This window comes from Pseudorca crassidens, chromosome 1 (genome assembly GCF_039906515.1).
Source record: "Pseudorca crassidens isolate mPseCra1 chromosome 1, mPseCra1.hap1, whole genome shotgun sequence".
NCBI classification, from domain to species: Eukaryota; Metazoa; Chordata; class Mammalia; order Artiodactyla; family Delphinidae; genus Pseudorca; species Pseudorca crassidens.
The window spans coordinates 2,261,442-2,288,924 of NC_090296.1; the positions used below are offsets into that span (position 1 = coordinate 2,261,442).

At 67.1% G+C, this 27,483-nt stretch overlaps 1 protein-coding gene and 1 long non-coding RNA gene across 6 annotated transcripts; one reads left to right on the forward strand and one right to left on the reverse strand.

Moving 5' to 3' along the window:
• On the forward strand, positions 1-22,993 carry LOC137212514 (uncharacterized). Of its 4 annotated transcripts, none has more exons than XR_010937530.1 (5): positions 1-2,292; positions 3,663-3,711; positions 6,547-8,363; positions 19,779-19,931; positions 22,387-22,993. It is a non-coding gene; the product is annotated as an uncharacterized lncRNA (long non-coding RNA). The 4 variants fall into 4 exon arrangements; XR_010937527.1 differs by lacking the exon at positions 1-2,292 and adding an exon at positions 2,883-3,159; XR_010937557.1 differs by lacking the exon at positions 1-2,292 and adding an exon at positions 2,883-3,159 and having other exon boundaries at positions 22,390-22,993.
• ASPG (asparaginase) lies at positions 3,561-26,890 on the reverse strand. 2 transcript variants are annotated; one of them, XM_067715838.1, is made up of 16 exons: positions 26,753-26,890; positions 21,848-21,956; positions 21,109-21,229; positions 19,746-19,871; positions 18,170-18,253; positions 17,436-17,562; positions 13,990-14,102; positions 11,774-11,956; positions 11,565-11,678; positions 10,929-11,045; positions 9,501-9,596; positions 9,097-9,260; positions 6,655-6,741; positions 4,684-4,783; positions 4,260-4,340; positions 3,561-3,773 (listed from the first exon to the last, which is right to left on the reverse strand). In XM_067715838.1, the coding sequence occupies exons 1-16, from the start codon at positions 26,832-26,834 to the stop codon at positions 3,708-3,710; spliced, it is 1,770 nt and encodes a 589-aa protein (XP_067571939.1). In that variant the 5' UTR covers positions 26,835-26,890; the 3' UTR covers positions 3,561-3,707. The 2 variants fall into 2 exon arrangements, with proteins under 2 accessions (XP_067571939.1, XP_067572023.1); XM_067715922.1 differs by lacking the exons at positions 3,561-3,773; positions 4,260-4,340; positions 4,684-4,783; ... (1 more) ...; positions 9,097-9,260; positions 9,501-9,596 and adding an exon at positions 9,671-10,235.
• Between the last annotated feature and the right edge of the window lie 593 nt (positions 26,891-27,483).

Here is a 27,483-nt window from a genome sequence, read left to right on the forward strand (position 1 = left end):
GAAGCCCGGGACCCGGGTACCGCCCATGGGTGGCGGGAGGGCCGGCTGGACACGCCCATCCGTGTCCCTTCTCACTTCAAAGGGAACTTCGTGGGAGAGGGGAGGAAGGGAACAAATGGAAAGTGAAACTAGAGGGAGGGTGAGGACGCGCCGGCAGGTTTCTGGTTCTCAGACCCTGTCTCCTCCCAGAGGGTAAGGAGGGCAGCCCGGACCCCTCCTCAGAGCCCACGCTGGAAGCCCCATCCTGCGCCCACACTCCCCACCCTGGGCGGCAGGGGAGCCAGGGCACAACATTCCTGTCCCCGTCCCCTCCACGCCCGGCAGAGCCCTGGGCCGGCACCCCGCAGCCCCGTGCACCCCGGCCTGCCCACTTTAGTCACCTGGACATGTTGGGGCAGCAGAGCTGCCCACTGGGGGCTAATGGCAGAGTCCAAGCTTTAGGAAAGAGAAAATTTGGAGGGAGGTGACCCCTAAAGTCCTCGGCCCAAACCCTGAGCCACTGGTGCGGCCCGGGGGTGGGGGGGGGGCGGCGGGTGGTCACCATCGTTTGGCCAAGTCCAGGGTGGCCACACAAGGCAGCGCCACCAGCTGCACCCCCGTGTCCCCTGGGCTCGGGAGCCCAGGCTGGTCCCAGGTCGGGGTGCAGCCACCGAGGTGTGACGGACCCTCTAGACCTCGTCACACACGCTGTGTGCGGTTTACCTGCACCAGCACCCAGTAACGTGAGTAGCAAAGGTTTCATCGTTTCCATTTGCAGTTGGGGAAACTGAGGCTCAGAGAGAGGCAGTGACTTCTCAGAGGTCACACGGCGCTCCATGGTGGAGCTGGGACTCCACACCCCACATCTCTGCTGAGTCCACAGGCCTGAGTGGCAGTGTGTGTGGGCAGGAACTGGGGGGAGGGGGCACAGAGGTGTGTAACCAAGACAATGAGCTTGGGCGCTCCTGCCCCCCCCCACACACACGCACACCCCCGTCACTGCATGGGCGGAAAGACCCCACCTCTCCTGTCCCCTGTTCTCGGCCCTGGTGCAGCCCAGTCCGGAGCAGACCTCTCCCTCCACACTGCCACTGTCGCCGGCACCAGAGGGGACTGGTAAGAGTGGAGAGGAAGAGGTGACCAGTACCAGTGCCTGGGGCCCCCACTCGCAGCAGGAGGTATTGAGGTGTGACCTGTAGCTGGGGTGAGGGCGGCCCTGACTGAGAAATCTAAGGACGGAAGACACTGGGTAAACGTGGATAACGGCCTAAATGAGAGATGTTTCCCAGCGATAACCCTGGGATCCCAGTGACAGGAGATGGGCCGTTGGGAGCCGGAGCGCCATCCCAAGTGAAATCACCGGGTGCGAGCCACGCAGCTCCGGCCCCTCCGAGACCCCGAGGGGGTCTGGGCGCCTTGCACGTGTACCCCGCCCTCGCCGAGCTCGCCTCACTCCCGCATTTCCCACCAGCCCGGCGACCTCTCCCGCTGGCACTACCTTCAAGAGGTGAGGAGGCCGGTGCAGTGCCAGGCAGGCTGGTAGCCCAGCTCTGCCACGTGCCCGCCTGGGACCCTGAGCACAGGCCTGGGCCTTAGTTTCTTCAGCTGTAAAGTGGGAAGGAAGATGGGCTGGTGCCCATTCGGGGGCGTCGCGGGATGGAAGCTAGCTCCCGGTAGGTGACCCTTCAACTTTGTTATTCGCAGGGCTACCCCCGCCTTGCGCGGCTGGGCAAGGAGGGCGGCCCCTTACTCCCCTGCTGCGACTTGGCCACTCTCTGAGGAATGGCCCTGGGGAACTTTCCAGACAGATGTCTGAGACTTTCCAGAGCTTCCTGGGACACCTGCCCAGTCCAGGAGCCGCTCACTGTGGGGCTCTGCATCCCCCAAGTGTGGGGAGGGGCCTGAGAAGTGGGGGCCTGGAGGGGAGCTCCCCGCATCCGCCCCGCTGGCAGAAGCCTCTCCCCTGCCCTCGATGACCCACTTGGGGAAAAGCCAGTGCAGCGAGTGCTCTCGCCCTGGGACACCGGGTTCCAGTGGGCACTCCTCCACTGGCCGGCTTTCTGGGAGGGAGGGCCCACGTGGGGTAACTTGAGGCACCGCAGCTCTCACGATCTGGGCTCCGCGGGGCCTGGGAGACGCGCTGCGTGTGGCGTGGCCGTGAGCACAGGCTCTGCCCCATCCGGTCCCCCGTCCCTTGGCAGCAGAGCCAAAGGGGATGGCTGTGTCTGGTGAGCTGCTGTGTGCCGGGCGCCACGGAGGACGTGGGGATCGGTACCGGTCGTGGGATGCGGAAGGTGCTCTCCAGTTGTCCAGGTATTTGTCCAATGGTCCTGCCGCCCTCTGGCCTTCTGAGGGTCCCAGCCCACCGGCAACTGCAGGGGCTCCCGGCTCTGGAGCCCCAGGGCCCCTCTTCCCCCCAGGCCCCAGCTCACTGGGCTGTCGTCAGGGTATGGGGCCCCACCACGCTCGTGTGGTGTCACCTGTTTGTGCAAGACCCAGGCACACCCGTCTCTGGGCAAGATCTGGAAGGCTGCCAGCCCGGGCCTGGGAACCGGGCTGAGAAGCCTGGGGGTGCGGGCGGAGCCGCCCCCGGCCCAGCACCTCTGGGAGAAGCTGCATGGTGGGTGCAAGGGAGAGCTCTTTAGGGTCACCCTTGCCCTCAGGCTGGGCCCAGCGGCTTCCTGAGCCCCCAGCTCAGGGGCCAGACGGACAGATTGAAGGCAGTCCTTATGGGGGCAGTTAGAGAGGGGCCAAGGTGGTGGGGGACCTGGAGCGGGGAGGCTCCTCACGCCCAGCAGGGCCGGGGGCGGGGCAGGGGCGGGAGGCCTCAGGCCAGCCCAGGCCCAAGGTCATGCCCTTGTCGCCCCACCGGACTGCTTCCGGTGCTTCCGGTTCAGGCTGTGGGTCCAAACACCTGATTTCAGCCCCAGTGGGGCCTCTGGTAAGGCACTGACACTGGCCTCAGACAGCCACACCCACCAGGCCCGGGCCTGCCCTGCCCATACCACACCTGCGCACAGCAGGGCGCTCCCACCCACCCAGGCTCCCCAGGATGGGCCTGGCTCATAAGAGGCAGCAGGTCCCGCGCTACCAGCAGATCAGGGGCTGCAATGAACGGGGCCAAGGGGCCGGCACACCGCAGAGGCCCCTGTGAAGAACGGATGAGGGGCACCGGGAGAGGTAGAGAGATGGTCTCCATGAGGAGAGTTCAGCAGAAGCAGATGTGGGTGGGGGCTGCCTGGAGGAGGTGACCCGAAGCTTCAAGAGGAGGTCTGGGAGGAGAGGAGACGGGGCAGAAGTTGTCTGGGGAGGGAAGAGCCTGCCCACCCTGCCCAGGGGCCCACACTCACACTCACTCCCGGTGCCTTGGGAAGGGTTGGAGGAGCGTCCCTCACCCCCAGGGTGCTGAAGACACGCCCTTTGACCCAGAGCCTGGGGCCTGACACCCCACACACACACCCACGGTCCTGGGACCCAGACAGACCCACTGGAGCCGGGCTTTGGGGATCTCGGGAGGGAACGGCCCTCCGAGAGATTTTATTGCCACTCGACCCAACAAAGACCTTTAGGCTGCATTGTGCAAACAGGATGGGGAGCAGCTCCAGCAGTGAGGAGGGGGGCAGGGGAAGGGGGCGCACAGCACAGTCAGGGCCACAGGGGTGGGTCTGCTGTCATCCTTCCAGCAGGTCTCAACAGGAAGGAATGGCTTACGCTGCAGCAGGACAGCTTCAGGTTAGACACCAGGCAGCACTTCCTGACAATGGGAGGTCTCTAGAGGAGTGGAGGCCCAGGTACTGTATGGGGCCAGAGCAGACAGACAAGCCCGGGCACCTGTCAGTGGGAAGCAGCCTTTCACAGGGGAGGGACCCAAGGACCTGAGCAAACCCAACCAGCCTGGAGGGTTTTCCGGAAGGCCAGCTGATGGGGTGGGAGTGGGGAGTCAGCTGGAACCTGGCCCACCCAGCCCAGTGGGTGCTGGTCCTGCTGGGGCGGGGCAGGGCGGGCAGGCCCCCTCCAGGCTCGGGGAGCTTCTTGACCGGGCTGGGGCCTCCAGTGCCGCGGCAGGGTGCGCCATGGGGCAGGGTGCACCATGGGGCGGCCTGACAGGATGGAAGCAGGGGGTCTGGGGTTGGCCCTCCCTCCAGGCAGTTTGCAGCTTCCCACAGAGGGTGCGCCCCACCCACAGGAGGGGCCCTGCAGGCCCCACTGACTTAGACCGGCTCTGTCCCCAGGACACAATCCCCACCAGGTCCAACCCCACAGGGGGGTAGGGGACTTACTGGGCCCAGGGCCTGGTCACCAACCCCACCCTGAAGGCTCTGCAGAAGGGCCACCACTTCCAGGTTCCCAGCTGCCTCTGCCTGCAGGGTGGGTGAGGGGGAACGCGGGAGGTGCTGCCTCAGGGACTCGGACCAGCAACCTGGCCCTGAACCCCGCCTCCCCCCCCGTGGCCCACCAGGCTGCCCTCCCACCCACGCACCAAGGACCCCATGACTCCTCCGTTGCCCTTGTCCCCACAGGTCTCGGCCCTGGGAGGGAACCTGGGACAGGAAAAGGGACAGCCCTCCCACCCCTGTGGTTCCCGCATATGAAGTGCATCCACCCAGAGAGCAGGGGTTGGGCATTTGGGAAGCGGGAGCCAATGGAGCTGTCAGGGAGGCCTTCCTGGACGAGGTGGCCTCAGAGGGCACTGGCGGCACTCACGACATGCAGGGCGCTGCGCCCATCATAGCCCGGCTGCCTCAGGTCGGCCCCTGCCTGCCACCATGCCCGCAGGCCTTCACAGTCTGCCCTGGATGCCAGCCTGGGAGGGGGAGCGGAGGACGGGGAGCCGTCAGAGACCACCGGGCACATGTCCATCTGCCCACCGGCACTTCTGCAAAGCCAGCCCCAAACAGCTGACCCAGCAGTGCCTGAGCCCCGGGGCAGGAGCGCAGGAGTCGCTGTGGGCCAGCTGACGGCCTGGAGTCTGGTTTCACCCAGCAGGGGTGACTGGGACTCAGGTCAAGGGTGCACACACGAAGGCACACGCGTGAGGATGCACGCACGTGCACACCACACACACCCCACCGGCTGAGTGCCGCCCGCCAGTTTCATATTTCATAACACAGCTCTCCCTGGCGGGGCCCACAGAGGCAGGCCGCATGGGGGGGTCCTGGTAGGAGGGGGCCTGGGCCTGCCTGCCCCAGGGAGGTGGTGGGGGACTCACAGCGCACCTCCCGGGCCCTTGTGGGGTCGTCTGCATCCTCCCTTTGCTCTCACCCTGGGACCAGGCAGGGAAGGGGTCCAAGCCAGGTGTGCTGGCCAGGACTGCCGGGCGGAAGGGCCATCCCCCAACGGGGCCCTAGGGACTCGCTCTGGGTCAGGAAACGGCAGCAGCAGCCCCCGAAGCGGCGCTGGGTCATCCCTGAGGTGAATCACGCTGACGCTGAGGGCGCCACCACCCGCCCCCCCCCAGATCTGCCTGCAGGCCTCTCGCGCTGGTTCCCACACACGCTCACCTCCTGGAAGAGCTGGCCAAGGGCCCCCCACAAATCCAGCCAAGCAGCTCAGGTCGGATGACCCACTCCCGGGGGAGCTGCTGTCACCTCCCCCCTCTGCCTGTTTCCCCATCTGTCAACGGAGCCGTCGAGACCCACCTGGGGTGCAGCTCTGAACCAAGTCACCCCAGAAGTCCCTTCAGAGCCAAGACCCTCCCCGCCTGGGCCCCGCCACCATCCCACACATCTGAGACCCCCCAGCCCCGCCCGCCTTAGCCCTGTTGGTGCTGAGAAGAGGCAGGTAAGCCAGCAGGATTCGTCCCTCCAGGGACGCTGCACTCCAGGGAGGGAGGGGCTGAGGCTGGGGCCAGTGGGCTCTCTCCACCCCACTGTGTCTAGGACGGGGGCCTCCAAGGCTCGGGGGTGGGGGGATGCTGGCTGGTGGGGACGAGGGGCCAGAGCTTCAGGTCCTCTTCCTGGAGAGCAGGCAGCCACCCCTCCTCACACCACAGCAGCCACGGTCTAAGACACGGCCCTTGTCACCCAGCCCACGCCTGGGGGCTCTGACTTCCAAGGCGCTTCCGGCCCCCAGCCTGCCCCCCCCTCGGCCCCTCCCCTCCTCGAGGCCTCAGACCTGCCCAGGGCAGCCCGGGCTGGACACAGGAGGGGCTGGTGGGCAGGGCGGGGTGGGGGGGAGCCACGGGGAGGGTCCCGGGGACGGAGGAAGGAGCGGAGGCTGGCAGCCCTGGGCCTGCCCCCGCCCAGCCTACCACCACCCCTCCCGGGCCTCAGCCTCCCCAGGTCTGCCTGGTGGCCACTCAGAGCGGCTGGGGTCAGAGTCCTGCTGGCAGCTGACAGCCGAACGCCGACCAGGGCAGGGCCGCTGCTGGGCCTTGGTGTCCTCCCCACGGGGGAGCGCGGCCACGCGTGAGAGCTGCCGACTGCCCTGCCCCCACCCCGTGTCCCCAACCTCCCCAAACGCAGCCCAGGCACCCTCCCAGCCGACCCCTCCACGGCCCTCCTCTACCCACACACACGCACGCACACTCTCACACGCACCCCCTTGCTGGACTGCTCCCTCTTCTAGGAACAAACCCCACCCTCAAGTGCTCCAAGGGCCCAGCTGGTGCACGATGGGCTCTCCCCCCTCTGAAGCCCGCGTCCCAGGAAGCACAGGTATGCCTGCGACCCTCACCTGCAGAGCTCTGTTCCCGAGTCCTCCAGGTCCTGGGGGGACAGGCAGGCCCCAGCCGCCCGCAGCAGCCCAATGACACCCTGATGCCTGCCGTGAGAAACAGTGTGGTGACCGCCTGCCCGCCGCAGCCTCTGCGAGACGCCAGCAGGGCCTTGGCCTGTGCCCAAGCCCAGGAACCCACCCTCCCCAGACTAGGGCCACCCCACCTCGGTCCCCAGCACCCAGACCCACGCCGGGGGGGGCGGTCAGTCAGCCCCGGCTGTGCAGCACCTCCGTCCGCAGCACCCCCGCCAGAGGCCCCGAGGCCGCGCTCTGGGCACCTTCGGACGGCCCACCCTGGAGGAGCCTCCCTGCCGAGCTCACACCCGCCAGGGCCGAGTCTGGGAAAACGGAATCCCTTGGGCCGGTAGTCTGCCCTTGGGGATGGGGTGGGCATGAGACTGACGGAAGAACGTGGGCGTCAGGCTGGCCCGGAGCAGGGCCCAGAGGCCTGTGGGTGTCAAGGCACCGGCTCCGAGCCCAGGAACAGAGCACAGAGCCCCGAGGCTGCCCCCTTCCCCAGTTTGGGGGTGTACCATCAACTGCATGGTCACCCCACTTTTAGGGAGCTGGGGAGGAGAGTGGGCCACCCCCCACCCCCCCGGAGCCCTCCAGGGTGAGGCCAGCCCCCTCCAGGGCACAGCAGGGCCCGCTGGGGGGTGAGCCGGGAGACCGGTTCGGGAGACGAGGGAGCTGCCGTGACAGCCAGCTGGGGACGAGCGGGTGGGACCAGGACGGGGTGAGCTCACCACGCTGCCACCCACACCCAAGTGTGAGCCGCAGAGTCTCCAGCCAGATCACCCGGCCTGGGCGCCACGGGCACACCCCACGTGCAGCCCTCCCCCTCGGTCCCCCACCTGTTCTGAGAACCCTTTGATGCTCCCAGGAGGCTGGGAGGGAGGGGCTACCCCGCTGCCCACTGCCCCAAGGGTGAGGCGCCCTGGCCCAGGGCTGAGCCGAGCGGTCTGGTGGCCTGGGCTCTCCATAAGACTCATGAGACCCCCAGAAATGACCCAGGGTCCTGCAGGCCGAGAGCCCCTGGGGAGGGCCCGAGGCCTGTGGCAGACGCTAAACCGAGACCAGCTCTGCATTCGGAAACAGCAAGACTACGAGAGATGGAAAGCAAGGCCTGTGATCCCCGTGTCCCAGACACACCCTCACACCCGTGCTCACCAGTGCGCTCACACACACACTCTCACACACACACATATGTGATGGCCCTCCCAGCTGCCGGGCAGGGGACGGGGAAACAGGTGGGAGAGTGGGCCCGCCCCTGCCCCTAGGTCTTCCCAGAAAGTTCCAGGCCTCGGAGCAACGTAAGCCCCTAGAATGCAGGGCCAAGTGGCTACCAGGCCCCACCCGTGCCCATCCGCCGTCAGAGCAGGAGAGGCCTGCCCCTCGGAGAGATGCCAGGCGGGCCGGGGAGGACAAGGAGACGGCCGCCCCAGCAGAGGACACGGGTACAGGTGTTCACCAGCCCCGACGCCTGCTCCTCCGGCCTCGGCTGGCTGGCTGCCCGCCCGCCAGGCCCAACCCCAAGGGAAGGGGTCAGAGCCTGTGACCCCGGCTCCTGGGTGGTGACCACCAGCTCGTGTGTTTTCCTTCACGTCGATCCTCACACAACCCGCCCTGCAAGGTGCCGCCGCCCCAGCCTGCAGTGCGCGTCACAGGTGAGCACACAGGGCGGCCCCTCCAGGGGGCCCCAGCCTCTGGCCTTGGCTTCAGGGCAGGGGGCCTCTGCTGCTCCTTAGAAGGAACCAGACGTCAGGTGCCCACAACGACTGCCCAGGGCCCTCGGGCCTCAGCAAGGGCTCAGCTCTGCAACTCTCCACTTGGGCGGGGGCCCCCAAAAAAACCCAGGCTGGGGCCCTGCCCTAAAGAGCCAGGGTTTGTTGGATGGGGCCAGCTTGGGGGACCCCCCCACTAGCATGCATGCTGAGCCTGGCCCCTTGGGGACCTGTGCTCACCCAGCCCAACGTCTGGCACTATGTCACCTGCTCTGTACCTGCTCCATCCCAGTGCTGGGTTGGGGGTTTCTCCCCTTGCCCCACCCCCAGCCCCTCAGGTGGAGGACGGAGGGAACACACATGAGACCCCTGTGCTCTGTAAGCGTTTTCCTTTTCTAGAAATTCCGTGCCAGGGTCTTGCCGGGCCTGCCTGGCTCAGCTTGGTGGTCACCTCCAGGAAGCCCTCCCTGACCACCCTGCCCAGAGTCAGTCCTCCCAGTCTGTAGGGCCCAGCTGGAGGTGGGCGAGGCTCCGGGAAGCAGGCGTCCTTGGTCCCACCTGGCTGTGCCTGGGGGTGCTGTGTGACCACAGGCACACCGAAGGCCCCCTCTGAGGCATTCCTGTCCAGGCCCTGCCCACACATCCGCCACAGTGCCCGCCCCCCCCAGCCCAGTACCTGCCCCTCACGGCCAGCAGCAGCGGGCTGAGGCCATCCTTGTCCCGTGCGTTCACGTCCAGCCCTCTCTGCAGCAGCATGGTGACCACCCCAGCCTGGCCCCCTCGGGCGGCCGAGTGCAGCGGAGTTTGACCACCAAAGTCCTCCAGGCTCAGGTCACTGCCCTGGGGCGGTGCAAGGGATCACCAGCCACTGAGGGGAGGCCGGACAGGGCCAGGTAGGCCACAGGGAAGGGACAGGGTCGGGGTGCACCCAGGGGGGCCTGACACAGCCACGTGCCCCCCTCGGCTGCGGGGAGGTGAGCAAGCCCCGGGACAGGCAGTCCTGCCCACATCTGGGCAGCGCCCCACCCCCCGGGGCCTGGTGCAGCTGGAGCTGGTCCCCGAGGGCGGGCAGGGTCTCACCAGCTCCGCAAGCACCTGCAGGGCCTCCAGGTCGCCGGCGTGGGCCGCGGCGCAGGCCAGGCTGGGTACCAGGGCATCTCGCACGTCCTCAGCCTCCTGGGGTGAGGGGCGCCGCAGCACCTTGGGACCCCTGCCACTTCCTGGGGTCCTCACCACCCCCAGGAGTGGGCAGGGCCAGGAGCAGGGGAACAGGTGGGCAGGGGTGGGGCGCAGGGCCCGTGGGAACCCTGCTGGCCCACACACCGCGCCGGCAGTGAGTCCCAGGATGGGGTCCAGCGCCCCCTCAAGTCTCGACATGGTAAAAGGAAGGGGCTAGGCACCGCATCCGAGGCCTACTCGGGACCCCCAGCCCTGGGAGCAAAGTCCAGGCAGGACACAGGCCACCACCTGGTTCTGTCCCATCAGCTGTGTGACCAGGGCCTGCCACCCGCCCGCTGAGACCCACGTCCTCGCCTGCCTCTCCTGCGGGCCAGGAGGCAGGGGTAACTCATAGGGCACCTGCCTGGGGGAGGGTGGGAAGGGGTGCCTGGCCCTCCCCAGCAGGAAGGGACACTTGGACCCCGTGCTGGGGTCGCCTAACAGCTCCCCAAGGCTCCAGACGGCTGGGGGTCCCATCAGAGGCCCCCGTAGGCATCCCCGCGCCAGGCACCATGGCGGGGACTGAGATCTGGAGTCATTAAGGCCCGAGGCATCCACTGTGACGACAGGCCGCACACGTCTGGCTGCTGCCCATCCCTGGCAAACAGGTTAAGTTCCTGCCACTCTCCACTCTCCCACCCTCACTCTGCAGAGGGGAAACTGAGGCACGTGGTGTGACCCGGGTCAGCAACGGGACACAGTGCCCGTCTCCTGTCAGGCGCACCAGGTCTGGACACTTCTCCCAGAGGCCAGTGCTGGGGGTGGTGGTAAGGTGGGGCACCAGGAGGCCCCAGTCACCCCCGTGAGCCTGGCCCAGCTTAAATCTCAGATCCCAGGCCCTAAAGCAAGTCCTCGGTCCCTTCCTGGGCCTGGGCACCCTGGCTGAGAAGGGGAAGGAGCTCCAAGCCTGGCCCCTCTTCCCAGGGAGACCCCCAGAGCAGACACCTCTCTCCCGCCAGCAGCAGGACGGACGGAGCGCCCATGCTGCCTGAGAGCGCCCCCCTCACGAGGCGGCCCTGCACCAGGGCCAGCAGGCCCCGCCCGGCTGCCCACCGGGTGAGCGGCCACGTTCTGAGCACCGTGTGCACGCTGCAAGGGCCCCTCTCGACTGCCCGGCCCCTTCCCACACGCTGGCCCACGAGTCCCTGCAAACCCTCCCCACTGTGGCCCCGAGCCCAGAACCAGTTCGTGCCTGGTGGTTTTCTGCTCCTGGCACCAAAATGCCAGGGGGCGGGAGCCCATCCCTCAGGGACCCACCGCCCAGACCCCGTCGCCCACGCTGGACAGTACCTGGCTCAGACTAAGGAGCTGGGCGACCCCGAGGCCCGGCGTGCTGCCCCGCAGAGAGGGCCGGAGCTCGTCCGTGGCGGGCAGCGTCATCTCCCCGCGCAGGTCTCTGGCCAGCAGCTGCCGGGGGGGGGGGGGGCGGCGCACGGAGACCCGGGCCAGCTCCATCAGGGCCCGGGCCCAGCAGCCCAGACAGACCTCGCAGGCCAGGCACCCCAGACCCCGGGAGAGGGCTGCCCAGGGCCTGAAACTCCTCCCTCGGGCTCCATGCCTGAGGCCGGAGCCTAACCCCAGGCAGATCCCCACACCAGGCCAGCCCCACCCTCCAGCCCTCCAGCTCAGGGTCTCCCCAGGCCCCTGTGGCCTCTGCCCAGCCCCAGGGCCCAGGGACAGCCGTGTCTGAGGCCAGCCTGAAAAGCAAGAGGGAGGGGATACCCTGGGACAGTTTGGGGATCCTTAGCCCAAGCCAGACCTGGGGCTCCTCGAGGGGAGGACAGGCAGTGGCCGGGCTTGGGGCTGGCAACCGATCGGGGGAGCCCCCCGTCCTCGCCCCCCTTCCAGACCCAGGCACATATCCCCCGGACTGGGCCCCACCGCCCACCAGTGCAGGCCTGGGTCCCCAGCCGGAGGGGCACGCACCTCCTTCCTGCCATCCAGGCTCAGCCCCGGCAGGCCAAGCACATACGACAGCTTGGCCAGGGCCGCCTCCGATGTCATGTCGGAGCCTGAGATGGTGCCGGCTCCCGCCAGGGCCTGCAGGAACGGAGGCACCGGCGGACGATGGGGCACGGGGTCAAGCCGGACTTGCCCCTGCCCTCCCTCCCAAGGCCTCGGTGTCCCCGCCCCACCGTGCCAGCACCATAGTCCGAGGTGACGGCGCCCTGAAGGCAGTGGGTGCAGTTGACGATGACTAGGCCTCGCTCAGCTGCCTCCCGCAGCTCCTGGAGCAGGTCGGGCTTGGTGGGCCCGTTTCCCGATCCGAAGGTTTCCATGACCACGCCCTTTAGGGGGGGCTGCAGGAAGACCCGGACCTGCGGGGGCCGGGAGGCGAGGGTGAGGGGCCTGGCTTCCTGCTCCAGCAATGGGGACCAACAGGCTGGCCCTGCACCCTCGGTGCCCGCCACGCTCCCCAACACATCCCCCCAAAGGGAACCTTGTCCCCTTCTAAGTGTTAAGGCCACAAACACCGTGGAAATGGGTCAGAGGTCACAAGGAGCCAGCTGGAGATGAGAAAGGCCATCAGAGGTCTCACGGAGCGAAGGGCCCCCATCCCAGCTGGGCCACCACACCGCCCCTCCCGGCCCCTGGCCCCTCCATCCGGTCCAAAGCTCTGCCCCATCTGACACACAACAGGTGATGCTCCCAGCAAGCCAGTGTGTGGGGAAAGGGCCCTGCAGCTAAACACACACACATGCAGCGTTCTGCTTAAGCCAGGGTGCTGTCCGCACATCCCACGAGGCTGCAAGGCTCCACTCGGAAGACAGAGGACGGGGGCTTCCCTGGTGACGCAGTGGTTAAGAGTTCACCTGCCAGTGCAGGGAACACAGGTTCGAGCCCCGGTCCGGGAAGATCCAACATGCCGTGGAGCAACTAAGCCCGTGAGCCACAACTACTGAGCCCACATGCCACAACTACTGAAGCCCGCGCTCCTAGAACCCATGCTCTGCAACAAGAGAAGCCACCGCAATGAGAAGCCCACACACCGCAACGAAGAGCAGCCCCCGCTCGCCACAACTAGAGAAAGCCCTCGCGCAGCAACGAAGACCCAACACAGGCAAAAATAAATTAATTAATTTTTTTTAAAAAAAAAAGAAGAAGAGGACGGGGCCTGGGGTTTACCTCAAACAAGGATGGTCCCCTCAGAGGCCACCCTGCGGGGACACCTGTTGCCCAGCTCAGCCATGCCCTGTGTCAGCACAGAGGCCCCAGGGCTGAGCACTGTCTGTCCCTGAACCTGCTACACAGGGGGAACCCAGAGGCCAAGCTGCTGGCCTGTGCAGCAGGCGTCCAGCCCTCTGGCTGCGCCCCCCTCAGAGCCTTTCAGAACTGCCATTGGCTCCCTCTGCCTCTCCAGGTAGAGGCCAAAGGTGAAAGCAGACCTGTTGCTGGCAGATACCCGGGAACGGGGAGACTGGAGACCAGGACCCGCTGCCGCTGGAGCCTAGGTCACCAGCAGCAGGCCCTGCCCCGACGGCCCGGAAGTCCCCGTCGAGCGAAGCCCTGGGGGTCCCATCCCCCCGCCTGAGCTCAGCGCAGCGTATGGCTCTGCACTCCCCCAGCTACGGCACGTTCTAGAAAGACTTCACAGGCCGGCATGCTTTCCCAGAAGGAGGCTGTGCAGCTAAGCCCCACTTAGGATGGCAGCCTCGTGCAGTGGCCTCTGGCTACTACACGACGTGAGACTCGTGCGTGGGATCCGGCCACCAGCCCCCGGGACGACCCTCATCTTCGAGGGCAGCCCTCACTGGAGCACGCCTCCAGCAAACCCCATCTGTCCCCAGCGCCCTGGGAGGGGAGCAGCTCCAGTTCACAGACTGTGGCCCAGAGGTTAAAGGCAGCCCGATGCCGGGCCACCCCAGCTACAGCGACACACCTGGGAAGCCACGTGTGTTGGGTGGAAGAGGGGGCCGCAGTGCCCCGCCGGTCACAGCACTGAAGCAAGCGTGTTCTGAGCCCCTGCAGCCCCGCACTCAGTGCCAGAGACGCCCAGAGGCGCTTCTACCGGAGACCCCTCCATCCAACTGGCAGCCCAGCGTCTGGGCCTGACTCACTGGGCAGGACGGAGGCAGGCGCCGTGTCCGCCCCAGGAACAGCTGGTGGCCAAGGGGTGGACGGCAGGGACCACCAGAGCGGCCACAAGAAAGAGCAGTCCAGGGCCACACCCCCTCAGCCTCAGAGGAGCCCTCGGAACCCGTGCTGTGACGTCCGCGGGGACAAGCCCAGGTCACGAATAAGGTGAACGGGCTGAGAAGGCAGCGGAGGGGGTGCAGGTCCCAGTGACACGACGGTGGGGAGGGGAGGGGGTAGGAGGCAGGCACCGCGGGGGCTGAGCCGGGGTCCCTACCAGGGCGGCGGGGATCCCGGGGTAGAGGCGTAGCAGGCCCACGTCGCGCTCCATGCTGCCGTGCACCACCAGCCGGCCCTGCCCGCGGACCTTCCGCACCAGCTCCCGGTTGACTGCGAGGACAGAGGGACCGAATGCACACCTTCCGGCCACCTGCAGGCCACGGCCCCGGCCCAGCCTCCCCGGACCCCCCGGCCTCTGTCTGGTGCCTCCGGAGTCCCGTCCCCTGCCCCCTCTCCCAGCTCGCTCAGGCGAGGGGCGCAGCTCCAGCCTGAGCCAGCCCCCGTGGCGGGCGTGGGGTCCAGGGGGCGAAGAGGACCCTGCCCAGGCCACGCCAGGGCAGGAGAGGGGAAGGGCAGGTGGAGGAAGGGCCTTCCAGGACGAGGGCATGGCGCGTGCAACGGCGAGAAGCACAGCAGACGGGGCAGAGCTGGGGGATCACCAGGAACCTGCAATCCTGGGTCCCAGGAGCAGTCAGGGCGGCATCCTCTGACCAGCCAGCCTCACGAGCCCCTTACTGGGCACCGACCCGGCCCACGGCCCAGCAAGTCAGTGGGTGAATGAATGAATGAGCCTTCTGGATCCCTAACCTTTGGGGAAAGGAAACCTCCATCTCATTCACCCCAAAGTCTCAGAGGCCTAACGTGAGCCCAGCCCGCTCTCCACGCCCAGGGCGGCTCCTGAGCCCCGTGGAGCATGAAGGGGGCAGTTCCATGGGGTCAGTGCCTGCTGTGCTGAGAACTCCCCAGATGATCAGCCTCTCCGTGGGTCTAAAGGCTGCTGCTCTGAGGGGACCAAAGGCCTCCCAGGCCTTCTGCTCCAGCCATGGGCAGGGGGCAGGCGTCTGGGCAGCAGGCCTGGCCGTCGACCCTCAGGAGCCCGGCGCTGAGCCCAGGGTCAGGGTCCCATTCTCTCGGCCCCTCGCACATGGCAGCCTCGAGCAGGCAGAGGCCCCATTGTCCAGCCCAGGGAAACTGAGGCCCAGGGAGGGAAAGGGCCTTGCCCAAGGCTGCCCAGAGTCAGGTGCAGAGCTCGGAGGGGAATGCGGGCTCCAGGGCCCCCGCCCAGGGCTCCTCACCAGCCCGGTCCCGTGGAGGGGGCGCAAGCCTGCGGGCCTCCTGCTGTTTCCACCAGAGCAGTTCTCATACGATAATAAACTGAGGAACGTTCCAGACACGTGCTGCCCTTTCGCGGGGAGCTGGGAGGGTGGGAGACGCGGGGGCTCTGGGGGATGGGCTTGGGAGGAGGGCGGCCGCAGCCTTCAATTTCGGGCCCCGGCCCCAGCTGGGCGAGCAGATAAGATGGCGGCGGGTGGGAGCGAGGCCACCAGCCAGGAGTTATGGCTGCAGAGGGGGGTTTACGGAGACAGAGCAGGCCCACGCCGCCCCGCCCGGCCAGCCCATCCCCCTCAGAGTCCATGGGACCCCAAGTCCTTCCACCTGGGCCTACTGGACACCAGGGGACCGCTGTCCCCATGCGCAGAGGGGCCGAGAGGAGGGAAGGTGGTGTGAGGACCACCGTCCCTGCTCGGTCCTAACACTGCCACCGCAAGGCCACGCGGTGGAGCCCACGTGCACAGGGGACACTGGGTCCCACGTCCCCTTCAGCTGCTGGGACCCCGCTGGCCCGAGCCTGTCGGCCTGACTCCCCCTCCCTGGGGCCAGGGCTTCTGCACAGCGAGAACCTGGGGCTCCTGGAGGCCCGGTGTGACCGCACGTGCCTCACCCACTCGGGGAAGGGCAGTGCCAGCACCCACCCCCCACCCCCCGCCGTGCGCCCCTCCTTGCCCGGCACAGCTACCCCCCCGAGCCCCAAGCCCCTCGGCTGTGACAGCCTCACAGAGGGGAGGGAAAACGCATCAAAAAGCAGTGAGAGGGCGCCGGCCGCCCCAGTGCTGGTAGCAGCCCCCAGCCCCCGCCTCCCCAGGGGCCCCGCCGGGCACAGCCCTGGCAGCAGCTGGTGTTTCTCAGCACCTGGTCCCGGGGCCAGCCCGGGACCCTCACACACCACACGGGCACCCTGGCTGGGGGCACACAATCCTCCTGGGATCACGGGCTTGGGGGTCCAAGGGCGGCCTCTCCTCTCGGGGCCAGCCTCAGTCCCGCGCCCAGCCAGCCGCCCAGCCCAGCCCGCACCAGCGTGCCCTGCACCTCAAGGCCAGCGCGGGCTTGGCGTGGCACAGGTAGGGGCCTGGGGATCCAGGGTGAACTCCGCACCTGCCAGTGGGCTGCGTCCTGGGAGCTCCCCTCTGAGCCCCAGAGAAGGTGTGACTCAGCCCCCACGGGGGAGGGAGGCCTGCACAGCGGCCGCTCCCTCCTTCCCGCCCACTCCTCCTTCCTCGGCTGGCTGGCACCGGGGCAGGAGGGGCTGAGCGCCACTGCCCACCACAGCAAGGAAGCGATCCATCTGCCAGTACCAGCACATGGGCCACCTCCTCCAGGAAGCCTTCCTGACTCTGGCCCCGAGAACCCGGGCGTGCTATACACACCTTAGATGCACCGACCGTTCTGGGCCTTACCAACCCCCAGGCCGCTCCAGTAAGCAGGGTGGGTGGGCAGGGGGAGGGAAACGCAGGGTAAGACCCCCAGAATGAAGTCAGGGCTCGGGGCCGCAGTGCCTGCCTGCATGGTCCTTCCCTCCTCCTGCTGTAGCCCCACAACCGCCTGGCAGAGGTCCTGCCCGCCACCACGCCTGGATGCCCACATCTCGAAGGCACAGGAGGAGACACGGTGGGGGGGCGAGGGGGCAACATGTAGACGGCAGGGACCGGGCGGACAGCAAGGCCACCGGAGCGAAGCCGTCACGCCGCCTCGCGGAGGGGCTGGCCATGCCCACGGCGGACCCGGAGGGGGGGCGGGGGCCCCCGGAGACACACAGGAGAGCGGACATCCTGGGTGGAGAGAGTCTCCACGGCCATGAGGGCGGCTGAGTCGGGTGAGGCCTGAGCACCAACCCCGCGGCGCTCGCCGAGGACTCGGCTGGAGACGGCTCCTCACCAGGGCCGGCGTCGGGGGTCCCCCGGGGGGAGGGCTCAGGGTCCACCACCCACGGGACGCGTCGGGCAACCCCACGACAGGGGCTGGGCGGCCTGAAACACCCCTGAAAGTCCCCAGGACGAGGTCGCACTACCAGAACCACGTCCCCGGGAGGCCGAGGCGAGTGGCAGAGCCACTGACCGTCACTGAGGGACTCCTGGGCCTGGGGCCACGTGGCCGAGGGAAGGCACACGAGGCTGATCGCCCAAACTTGGCCCCTCCCGGGATGGCCCCCCGGCTCCGAGCTGGGGTTACCTGCTGGGGCCTCCCCACTCTGAGCAGCGCCCCCCGGCCCCCGGCTTCTCCGCAGCCCAGGGCAGAACCTCGAGCCGTGCACTCCCACCCAGGAGGCCCCGCACAGTCCCCGCAGCAGCTCCCTGCACGCTGTGACGCGATGTGACCCCTGCTCACTTGTGACATCAGCGCCCACGGTGGCCAGAGGGGGCAGGTTGGGGGAGCAGAAGGCTGCAAACCTGCGCGTGTCCACCTTGGTCACTCGGTTGCCCCGAAACAGCTGGTTCTGGAAGAACAGGCAGACCTGCGGGGGGCGGAGAGCAGCTCAGCGCCGGGGAGCCCCCACCCTGCTCAGGAGCTGTTCCCGTGGGGCGGGCTGGGCACCTCGGCAGTGAGACAGGCCCTGACGGCGTTCCATGAAGCCCCTCCCCAGGGCGGGCGACCCCCTCCCAGGGCTCCTCTCCCCGTCCCCTGAGATGTGAGGGGGGATCTTGTAACTGCCTCCCTGTGTCACCACGTGACCAGGAAAGATGAAGAGGAAAAAGAGCCCGTTCCAAAACCAGTACAACCTACTGATGGGAACGTGCACACGTACACATGCACGTGGTGTAAACCAGTATACAGCATATCACAGGCGTGAGACAAATACACGTAAACCACATACATATGTACGTGACCCGGAGAAACCCACCACACTGTCAGCAGCAGACGTCTCGGGGGGTGAGAGGCAGCGACTGTTTCCTGCCGCCTTCTCTATTTTCCCATTTTCTCTACGGTGTACTTCACGTTCAAGGGGAAAGACAGATCTTTAAACCCTTCCAGACGCGCCCCTGTGTGTCCCCCTGAGCACCACGCCCCGAGCCCCGGGCCTGGGTTCCCAGGAGCCGCAGGAAGGAGGCAGGAGGAGGTACCTCGGGGATCACGTACTGGCCAGCCAGCAGCAGGGCACCCAGCAGGTTCTCACGGCCGTCGTTCCACAGGGCGTGGATGGGCACCTGGAGGAGAGGCCACGGAGAGGAGAGGGGCTGAGGCGCTGGCAGCGTAGGAGGGAGCCAGTGCGGAGCCCGGGCAGGGGTCCAGGAGAGGGGGCAGGCAGGCTCGGGTCGGTGGGGACCGCTGCTCAGGGAGCTGCACCTGCTGGCCATGCCAGTCTGGCCCGCACCCCAGCGCCCTCTGCTCCCCGCAGGCCCCAGTGCCCGCTGCCGGAGGCCGGCCGGATGGGCTCCTGCCCAGGGACCCGCCACTGCCCAGCCCAGCTCCCTGGCCCCGGGGCACAGAGGCCCTGCTCCCTCACTGCCCCGGCCACTTCTGGACCGGGTGGCCAAGGGCTGACCGTGGGTGGACGCGATGGCCAGAAGCCTCACGCGGGACCTCCGAGCACCAGGTCCCAGGCCTGCTCCCGCGTCTACGTGAGGGCCAGTGCCCCCGGGGCTGACTCTGACCCATACCCAGATCCCCACCACTCCTGCCCAGGAAGGCAACAAAGGGGTGTGCAGACGGGCCGGCTGGGCAGGGGTGGGCCCAGGGCCTCCAGAGGACGAGCCCTGGCCTGGGGCCACAGTCCTGGGTCCTCAGAAGGGGTGTGGCAGTGGGCCAGCAGCCCCGCGCCTGGAGCCTCAGTCTCCCCTGCGTTATAACAGGGACGCTTCGTCAGGGCCAGCGCGGGGGTTAGAAGAGCACGAGCGTGATCCTTCCCCGGGGCCGGCAGTGCTCAAAACCCTCCCCTTCGTCCCTTGGGAGAGGCCTGATGGCGACCTACACCCAGGGGCTCAGGAGGGTCTGGGAAGGGCCAGGGTCAGCCTGCACCCCATCCCTCCACTCGAGCTCTGAGTGGGACGTGCTCGGCAGCAATGGGGTGTGTGCGGTGCAGCCCTGGGCCTCCCCTGAGTGGGGCCGCCCCACTGTGACACCCGCGGGGACCATGGACAGAGCAGGGCAGGCAGCCGGGTCAGCACCTGGCAACGGGGTTTCCCGACCTCTGACCCCGGGGAAGGCTCTCCAGGGCCTTGGGGAGGGCTGGCCCCGTGGCGCCACCGCAGGCAGCCTCTGACGCACGCCCTGACGGGGGTCCAGGCTTCCCCCACCACCCCCCTTCAAATCCAGCAGTTTTCTAGAATATTCCACCTGTTGGTTTTGGGGGTTGTGCTGGGTCAGGGTGAGAGAGGAGGGGGCAGCATGCGCCCAGGTGCCCAGGGATGGCATCGGTGGGAATCACAGTGGGAAGAGGATGACAGCGACAGAAGGAGGGCAGCTGGACAAGGCGGGCAGCAGGCTGTGGACCCACCCACAGGGTGGCAGGGCTGGCACCAGGCAGGACCAGGGCACTGACCAGCGCTGGCCGGCTCAGGCAGAGCAGGAACCAGCTCGGGGAGCTGCCGGACCGAGCAAGGAGCCCGGGGACCCACCTGGGCCCCCAGCAGCGCTGAACTGCCCTGTGGCCTCAGGAAGGCCCGGACCTGGTGCCCACTGGGCAGCCCGGGTTCTTACCTGGGCACCAGTGAGGATGACGGTTTTCTGCAGGTTTTCCAGCATGAAGGAGAGCACGGAGGCGGCGAAGGCCATGGTGTCGGTGCCATGGATGACCACAAAGCCATGGTACTGCCCGTAGTGTCTCTGCAGGAGGGGCGGTGAGCTCAGGCAGGCCTGGCCTTCGGGGCCACCAGGAAAAGGAAGGTAAGGGCCCCACATACAGCTGGAGGGACCCGGGGAGGTGCCAGTGGGACCCGGGTCACCGCTGGCCGGGGAAGTGCGCTGGAAATGGAGCTTCTGCCTGGAGTCCCGGCGCCCGTGCTCTCCTTGCGCCCAGGACAGCCTCCTCCCGTCCCCTCGGGCCTCCCCATGACACCCCTAACCCCCGAGAGAACTCAGGTCGGGGTCTCTGAACACTCTCATCTGAGGATGGGAAGGTCTGCCCCGTGCAATGCCCAGCCTGGGCTCCCGAGCACACTGGTCAGCTCGGCGCCATGGAGGGCCCCTTGCTCAGTGACCACTGCCCCTGGGGCAGCAGGGGCTGAGGGGTGAGCAAGCCCGCCAGCCTCTCGGTCCAGTGGGGGGGCCAGGCGCGGACACAAGGCACAGCCAGTGCTGGGAGCCGGCTGTGATGTGGGAGGTGGAAAGGATGCCCGCAGGCGGGCATGGGGAAGGTGCCTCCAGGCACACAGGCCACCTCTGCAGGGACGCAGCCCCGGCCACCACCTCCTAGCGGGCAGCCAAGTCTGGGCCTCAGTGGGCAGCTGGCCTGGGTTGTGGTTGCGAGGGGCACAGTCCCGGGAGACAAGGGGACCTCAGGGGACCATCTCTCGCGGCCCATTGAAAGACCAAGCCAGGCTGGGCCCGTAGCTGCAGGGGAGCCGAGCCACGTGGCGGGCTGGGGCGCCCTCTGCTGGCCACACAGTGAATCTGCGCATGGCTGGCCTCTGCGGCCAGGACAGCAGCCCTAGGCGTTCAGAGAAGCGGTCGGGCCCCAACTGTAGGATGCTGCTGGCCACAGAGCAGGGAGACTGCCCCAGAGCACGGCTACGGACATTCAGAGACACAAGGGCCGGGCCCAGGGCCGCATGCGGTCCCAGGCGCTCACCGTGAGAGGGGTGAGGCCCCGGAAGCCGTTCTGCCCCAGCAGAACGAGACAAGTGCGGAACTGGGGCCAGCGTCCTGCTGCCAGGAAGGGGCAGGCTGTGCGACAAGCCTCTCTGTGGGGAGTGGGCTTTCTTAAGGGAGGAAGGTGAGAAATGGGGTCCCTCGATGCCCACCCTCACGGGTGCAGGTAAAAGGGCCTTGGGAGCCTTGCAGCTGAGGTGCGACCCACTTGGCTCCTGGCCCCAGCCCCGCCCACACTCCCCCGTCTCCTCACCTCAATGGTCTGGGCGATCTGAACCCACTCAGTGATGGTCATGTCACTGGAGTCGAAGAGAGGCTGGCACTCCAGCACCGTGTACATGACCCTCTGGTCAGGGCAGGCGGGGCTGGCAGGCCTGCAGGAGGTGGACAGCAGGCTCGCACTCTGCGCCCGCCTGCCTGCTCGCTCGGCGGCCCCGTTCCCTTCTGCCCAGCCAGGCCCCCGCACCCAGGGCCGTGGCCGTGGGCTCTGCATCCCCACCGGCTCCCTTCCACTCAAGGCCCCAGGAGCAAGGACCGTGGTCCCTGGAGGGGCCAAGGACAGGCCAGGCCAGGTTGCTCCAGAGCAGTGTCCCCTCCCCTCGGTGAGCCAGGGCAACCCTGGGAGGAGGGCTGCTGGCAGGAGGGAGGTCAGCGACCGGGAGGGCAACTCCCCGCTCAGCTGGCCAGCAGCGAAGAGCAGCGGACAGCCTGGGCCACAAGCTGGGAAACAGAGGGACCGTCACAAGGCAGGGCACCTGGGCCAGCCCTTGCCTCTCCTATGGTCTTCAGTCCCCATGGGGCTCACTTGAAAGGGGGCTGTAGTCAGTTCTAGAGCCATCGAAGTGGGAGCCCGTGGGGACAGCATCCTCTAGCAGCTCGCCACGGACACACTGAGAAGCCACAGCCTGGCAGGCGCCAGTCTCAGGATGCCCCCCACCCCATGACAGCTGGCCATCGTCCCTGCCCGGGACCCCCAAGGAGCCGACACTCACGGCAGCACTAAGGTGTCCTCGGGGAGGCCACAGGCCTGGGCATGCCCCTCATCGTGGAACATGGGCAGTGTCCTCAGAACGGCGGCCAGGCCCTTGCCAGGGACGAGCACTGCAGGCGGGGTGGGGCAGGGAGGCGGAGTCAGAGGCTGGTAGCCACCACCAGCACCGCCCCCTCCACACACACCCTCCACCACCGGCCCCTCCCTCCTCACTGGGGGCCGGGCCCCAGCAGGGGTGGGGGGCTGGGAGCTGGCTGGGTGAGCTCTGGCCCTCAGGGAAGTCAGAGGCTGGGCAGACGGGCCTGCAGCTGCCCCGGGCCCTGGCAAGGATGGGCAGCTGCCCCGTGTCGGGACTGCTACTCTCACCCAGACAGCCCCAGGGCTCCACCACCGAGGCTCAGGGGCCCTGGCCCTCTCACAACTCAGACACATGTGCCCACTCTTCTTCCCCCACTTCCCAGAACGTCCACACCGCTCTGCCCGTGGACACGCTGTTGGCTCTGCCTGGAAGTCCTCTATTCCTTTCCACTTCTCACCCAGCAGGTGCTTCATCCCAGCTCAGGATACCACTTCCAGGAAGCCCTCCTTGATGTCCAGATGCTGGTGCCATTCCCACACGCTCCCCGTTACCGTTTCTCCCTACGTGGACTGTGTGTGACACCTTCAGGGTCCAGCCCAGGCCCTCTGCCTGAGCCTCCATGTCCAGAAACATGCATCTAAGGAGGCACTGGGCAGAAATGGTGTGTGTTCTAAGAAAACCCTGAGAAGTCACAAGTGTTTCCTGGAAACAAACAACTCCTCAGCAAAGGCTCCCAGAAGAATCTTTGCACTGGGGCCCTGGCTTTTTGCCCCACCCTGCTCCCTGCAAGCTCCGTGACCTTGGTCAAGTCGGCTAAACTTCTCTGGGCATACGCACCCCTCACTGAGGTTCTGTTGGGTGTCTCCCACGCGCCTGGCTATGTCGAACACCTGGACACAGAGGCGAGAACAGCAGGGTCCCCCCTCGAGAAGCACCCTTGGCTGAAACATGTAAGACCTTCAGGACCAGGGTCAGTGGTCACCCTGGGCGACGACATTGCTCCCAGCCTTCACCCTTTGCCCGGTGTATCAGTCTCCTGCTGCCGCGTAATAAACTGCCCCAAGTAAATCCCAGGCCCAGCCCTTGCCACCCCCCAGTAAACACAGTTGCGTTGGCCCAAGGATGTCGTGGTGCCGTCTCCCCAGCCAGAGAAGGAGACCCAAGGGGGAGCACCTTGAACAGCCCCCCAACCCAGGAAGCGCCCTTTAGGGGCTCCACACGCTTTGCTGCAGGAGTGACGGGGCTCAGTAGACAGAGGGGACATCGTGTGTGACTGCCAGCCCGGCCACCCTCCCGAGACGCCTGAAGTGTGACCAGGACACACACCTGCCTCCACAAAGGTCTGGACTCGCCAGCCCTGACAGCAAGGAGGCCTGAACTCCAGACCCTGGGCATTGAGGGAGGCTCAGAGCCACCCACCCTTCTGCGTCAGGCCCCCAAAGGTGTCCCCTCCTGACCCCCAGGACCTGAAACGCGAAGTTTTCGAGGCCGTATTGAGTTAGGGTCCTGAGATGACGAGATGATGCTGGCTTATGTGGGCGGGTCCTGAGCGCCACCACTCACATCCTTGTAAGACAGAGACAGAAGAGAGCTGGCACCCAGAGAAGGCCGCGTAAGGACAGAGCAGAGACACGAACACACCGGCCTGCAGTGGAGCATCTCCCGAGAGATGCTTCTGCTGCCCTAGGCCCCCGTTTGTGCTCATGGGTCAGGGCAGCCGCAGGAAGCCCGCACGCCACTCTTCACACTAGCTGCCCTCCCAGTGGGTGGCACTGGGGTGTCCATGTAAACCTGGGGATCCACGGACGGGGCAGGTGACGTGCACGGTCACCTCCACCCAGAGCGAGGCTATTGCTAGTGGACGGTGGGACACTGGCTTCCGGGGACACCCCACGCCTCGGGGCGGCAGGAAGGTGCAGGGCCAGCGAGCCCCACGCGGCCCAGACCCTGGTGTCCCCGCCGGGGGAGCGTGTGGGTGGACAGGCAAAACCAGCCGAAGAGAAGGCTAAACTCTCCTTCTGTTCTATTCGCTCTGTGCAAAATTCTGCCGACACATCATTACACCAAGCAGCCAAAAGTGTGGGGAGAACAGCCTTGAGGGAGGGTCAGGAAGTCAACGAACAAAAAATATTTTTCTGGGATTTGTAATGTTCTTGGCTTTTCAGAACTAGCAGTTTGTTGTGATTTCCTTCGTCATTCTAAATAAACACCTGTCCCCCCCAAAACAAACAAAAACAAGGGGACTTCCCTGGCAATCCAGTGGTTAAGACCTCCACCGCAGGGGGCATGGGTTCGAGCCCTGGTGGGGGAACTAAGATCCCACGTGCTGCGCGGTGCAGCCGAAAACACTAACAACAACGAAACAGACAAACAAACAAATAAACACCTGCTTTCTCATCTAATTCTGATTTTGTAAATTGTAGTCTCTTTCTTAGCACGGGCCCCCAAGCTTCAGGCTCTACAGAAGCAGAAGCCGCCCTGCCCGGGCCTTGTCCCCAGGCCGTGCAGGCAGGGAGCTGTCCCTGGCAGCGGCTCCACGAGACCCACTCATCTGTAAGGGCCGTCCCAGGACAGTGAACTTGTGAACGTGTGGCAACTCGCTCAGGAAGGGGGTCTAGGCCAAGGGCGCAAGAAGCCATGGACGTCACCCCTCCGGATGAGGCTTGGCTGCCAGGCCCTCCGGTGGCCTCCTGGGATGTCCTGGCACCTTCAGCCGCCAGGCTCCGAGGCTCTACTCACCCTGCTACGCCCGCCAGGAGCCAGGCCCACCGGGATGCTCAGGGCGTCAGGGCTCCTCGGCCGCGATGCGGCTCGGCCTTGGGCTTGGGGTTACCCGCTGATACGGGATTCACGATGCCCCTTGACCAGTGACATCTTCCCCAAACTCAGAGAGGGGATGGGTGGCGGGCGTCCCTAGCTGCCACGGCCTCTGCCCTCCCGTCACCATCCTGACCTTTGGCAGAGCTCACGTGTGGGGCGCCGAGTGCCCTGCAGGCCACTGTTTACCAGCAGGCGCAGAAGGGCTCCCAACAGCGACAATCTAAACAGCTTTGCTGTGGCCGCCCCTCACCCCCCCTCGTGGGCCGGAGCCCACATCAGCAGTGCCAGGCGAGTTAATCATTGATGCCCTCCGCCCTCCGGATCAGAATGCCCCAGGCAGGAAGGGCCTGGAGTGTCTGCGTCCCCCCAGCCCCCAGCTGGGCTCAGAGAGGGCAGAGGCCGGCAGAGCACGGCGGCCCACTGGGCCCAGGCCTGGCTCCTCCATCCATCTGGCTCCGTCCCCAGCCTGGGGTGCTGTCCTGAGGTCTCGTGGATGACTCCTGCCTGTCTGAAAGGCGCTCCCACCACACCTCGTCTTTCTAGAGTCAGTCTCCAGGTCACCTTCCAGACGTGGGAGTTTACATCCTCTCTGGAAAATGCAGCGCCTGGGAGAGTGAGCCTAAGGGGCCCCGGGGAGGTGGGGGGCTGTGAGGGGACATGACGCAGTGCAGGTGGGAGCCAGGTCAGAGTCCACCTTGTCCCTGCAGCCTGGACCCTGGAGAACAATGAGTGAGCTCAATGGAATCCCAGCAATCACAGCTGGCCAGGTGCCAAGCCTGGAGGGGCAGCGACAGGGGTGGGCCAGGGCCCCAGACAGTCCAGGGATGCAGACAGGGCCAGCCACTCCCCGCTCTCTGCCCCAGCCCTGGGGCAGCACAGGGCAGACTCCCCAGCAGCCCGGGGGGAGCAACTGGGGGGGAAGGGTGTGAGGGGGTGTGGAAACCATGCTCTCCATCCCTGAGCGCCTCCAGAACAGGGTTCTTTGGGGGTCTGAGTCCTGGGGCCCAGCACGGAGTGGGCCTCAAGAGATGTCTGCGAATTGGCAGCCAGCGTCGGGGGGTGGCACGAACAGGCCCAGAGGACCCAGAAGCAGTTGCTGGAGCGAGAAAGTGCTAGTGGCATCTGGATAGCTGCTTCAGTGGAAACGGTGGCCAGGAGGGGGGGGCTGGGGAAGTGGCCCCAGGCCCAAGGGCAAAGGCGACCGTCCTGTTAGCACGGGGCAGCTCTGGCAAGTCCCCCGCTGTGGAGCTGGCAGAGGATCCGAGTAGGGGGACACTCCAGGGCCAGGTGTGGGGCTGCCCCAGGTGTGAGGACAGCCCGGACAGGCACCTGGGGCCAGGGAGGGAGCCCAGGGGGGCCTGTGTGGAGGGCACAGACAGTGTCCGCTCTCCCGGGAGCGCTGGAACATTCTGGAGGTGTGTGCAGTCCTCTCCACCCCTGCGGGGCCCCAGGCTCCCCAAACCCGGTCCCTGCCCGAAGGTGCTCTGCCCAGCCTGGGGGCACCCCTGCCCCAGTGGCCCGCAGAGCTCAGCGCCCGGCCCAGCAGTCACTGCCTCGAGGACCCACTCAGGCCAACGGTCACAGGGGCAGAGAAACGAAACGCCCAACCTGCCCGGACTGCTCGTGCACGTGAACACTTCCCAAAGGTGTCTGGTGCCCGCTGCCCAGCCGAGCCCGGGCCGGGAACAGCGGGGAACGGCTGGGGTCGCCTTGCAGCCGCTCGGTGGTCCCCAGTGAGGGGCCTCGGCAGACTCTGAACACCTGCCCACCGGCTTGTCTGTGCGGGGAAGGGCGCTCAGACAGACGCCACGGTGGTCGAGGCTCGGCCCCGGGAGGAGACGACGACAGCGCGGGGGAGAGGCTGTGCCCCCGGGCGGGCTGACCGCCCACCGGGAGCGGCGGGGTCAGGTGCGCGGCCCTGCGGGGCCTGGAGACCCCCGACAGGCCAAAGGGCGAGCGGACGACCCCCACCCCACCCCCGGTGCCCGGGCGCCGGCACCCACTCACCGCCCCGCTCGCTCCGCATGCCGATGGTGCCTCCGGTGTAGATGGCCAGGAGCCGCCGCTCGGGCCCCGCCGCGCGCGCCATGCCCGTGAGCCAGGGGACCGGGGACCGGGGGGACTGACGGCAGGCGGCGGGGCGCGCAGAGGGCTGCCGGGGGGAGGGGCGGAGCCTGCCGGGGGCGGGGCGGGGGAGGGAGGGACCTGCGGGGGCTGTGGAGGGACCTGCCTGGGGGCGGATACTCGCCGGAGGGTCGGGGCCTGTCCCGGGATGGGGGGAGGGGAGGGGAGGGGAGGGGAGGGGAGGGGGAGGGGGAGGGGCGGGGCGGGGCGGGTCCGGTCTCGGGTGGGCGGATAGGGGACAGGTCCGGAGCGATCCCAGGCGATCCGACTTCAGTGCAGCGGGCCGGGGCGTTTTGAGTAGCTGTGACTTGTGGCTCAAAGGCCAGGTGCCTCACGGACAGTGGTGCCAGAGGACCCCCAATGCGGAGCGGGGTCGCCCTCCCCTCCCAGGCTGTCCCCCCAGGCCCTGGCGCTCCAGCAGATCCAGCACTGTTGACCATGCCCTCGGTGTCCAGTGCCTGGGATGGCGGGGGCAGGCAGAGACCCCAGCCGGCCCACTCACACCGTCCAGAAGGGCCCGAGGGGACCCCCTCCAGGGCTAGATAGAGCCCACCACCTTCAGTCCCAGGAGAGCCTACGGAGGGAAGGGAAGGGGGATGCAGGGTAGCGGGAGG

Excerpts from the sequence above, each read along its gene's own strand:
- ASPG (XM_067715838.1), bottom strand. The coding sequence starts at position 26,834 with ATGGCGCGCGCGGCGGGGCCCGAGCGGCGGCTCCTGGCCATCTACACC. Across the intron at positions 14,103-17,435 it reads CGTGGGCGCTGATGTCACAA|TCAACCGGGAGCTGGTGCGG; the intron begins GTGAGCAGGGGT and ends CTGTCCTCGCAG. Across the intron at positions 3,774-4,259 it reads GTGACCAGGCCCTGGGCCCA|TACCTGGGCCTCCACTCCTC; the intron begins GTAAGTCCCCTA and ends GGCCCCATACAG.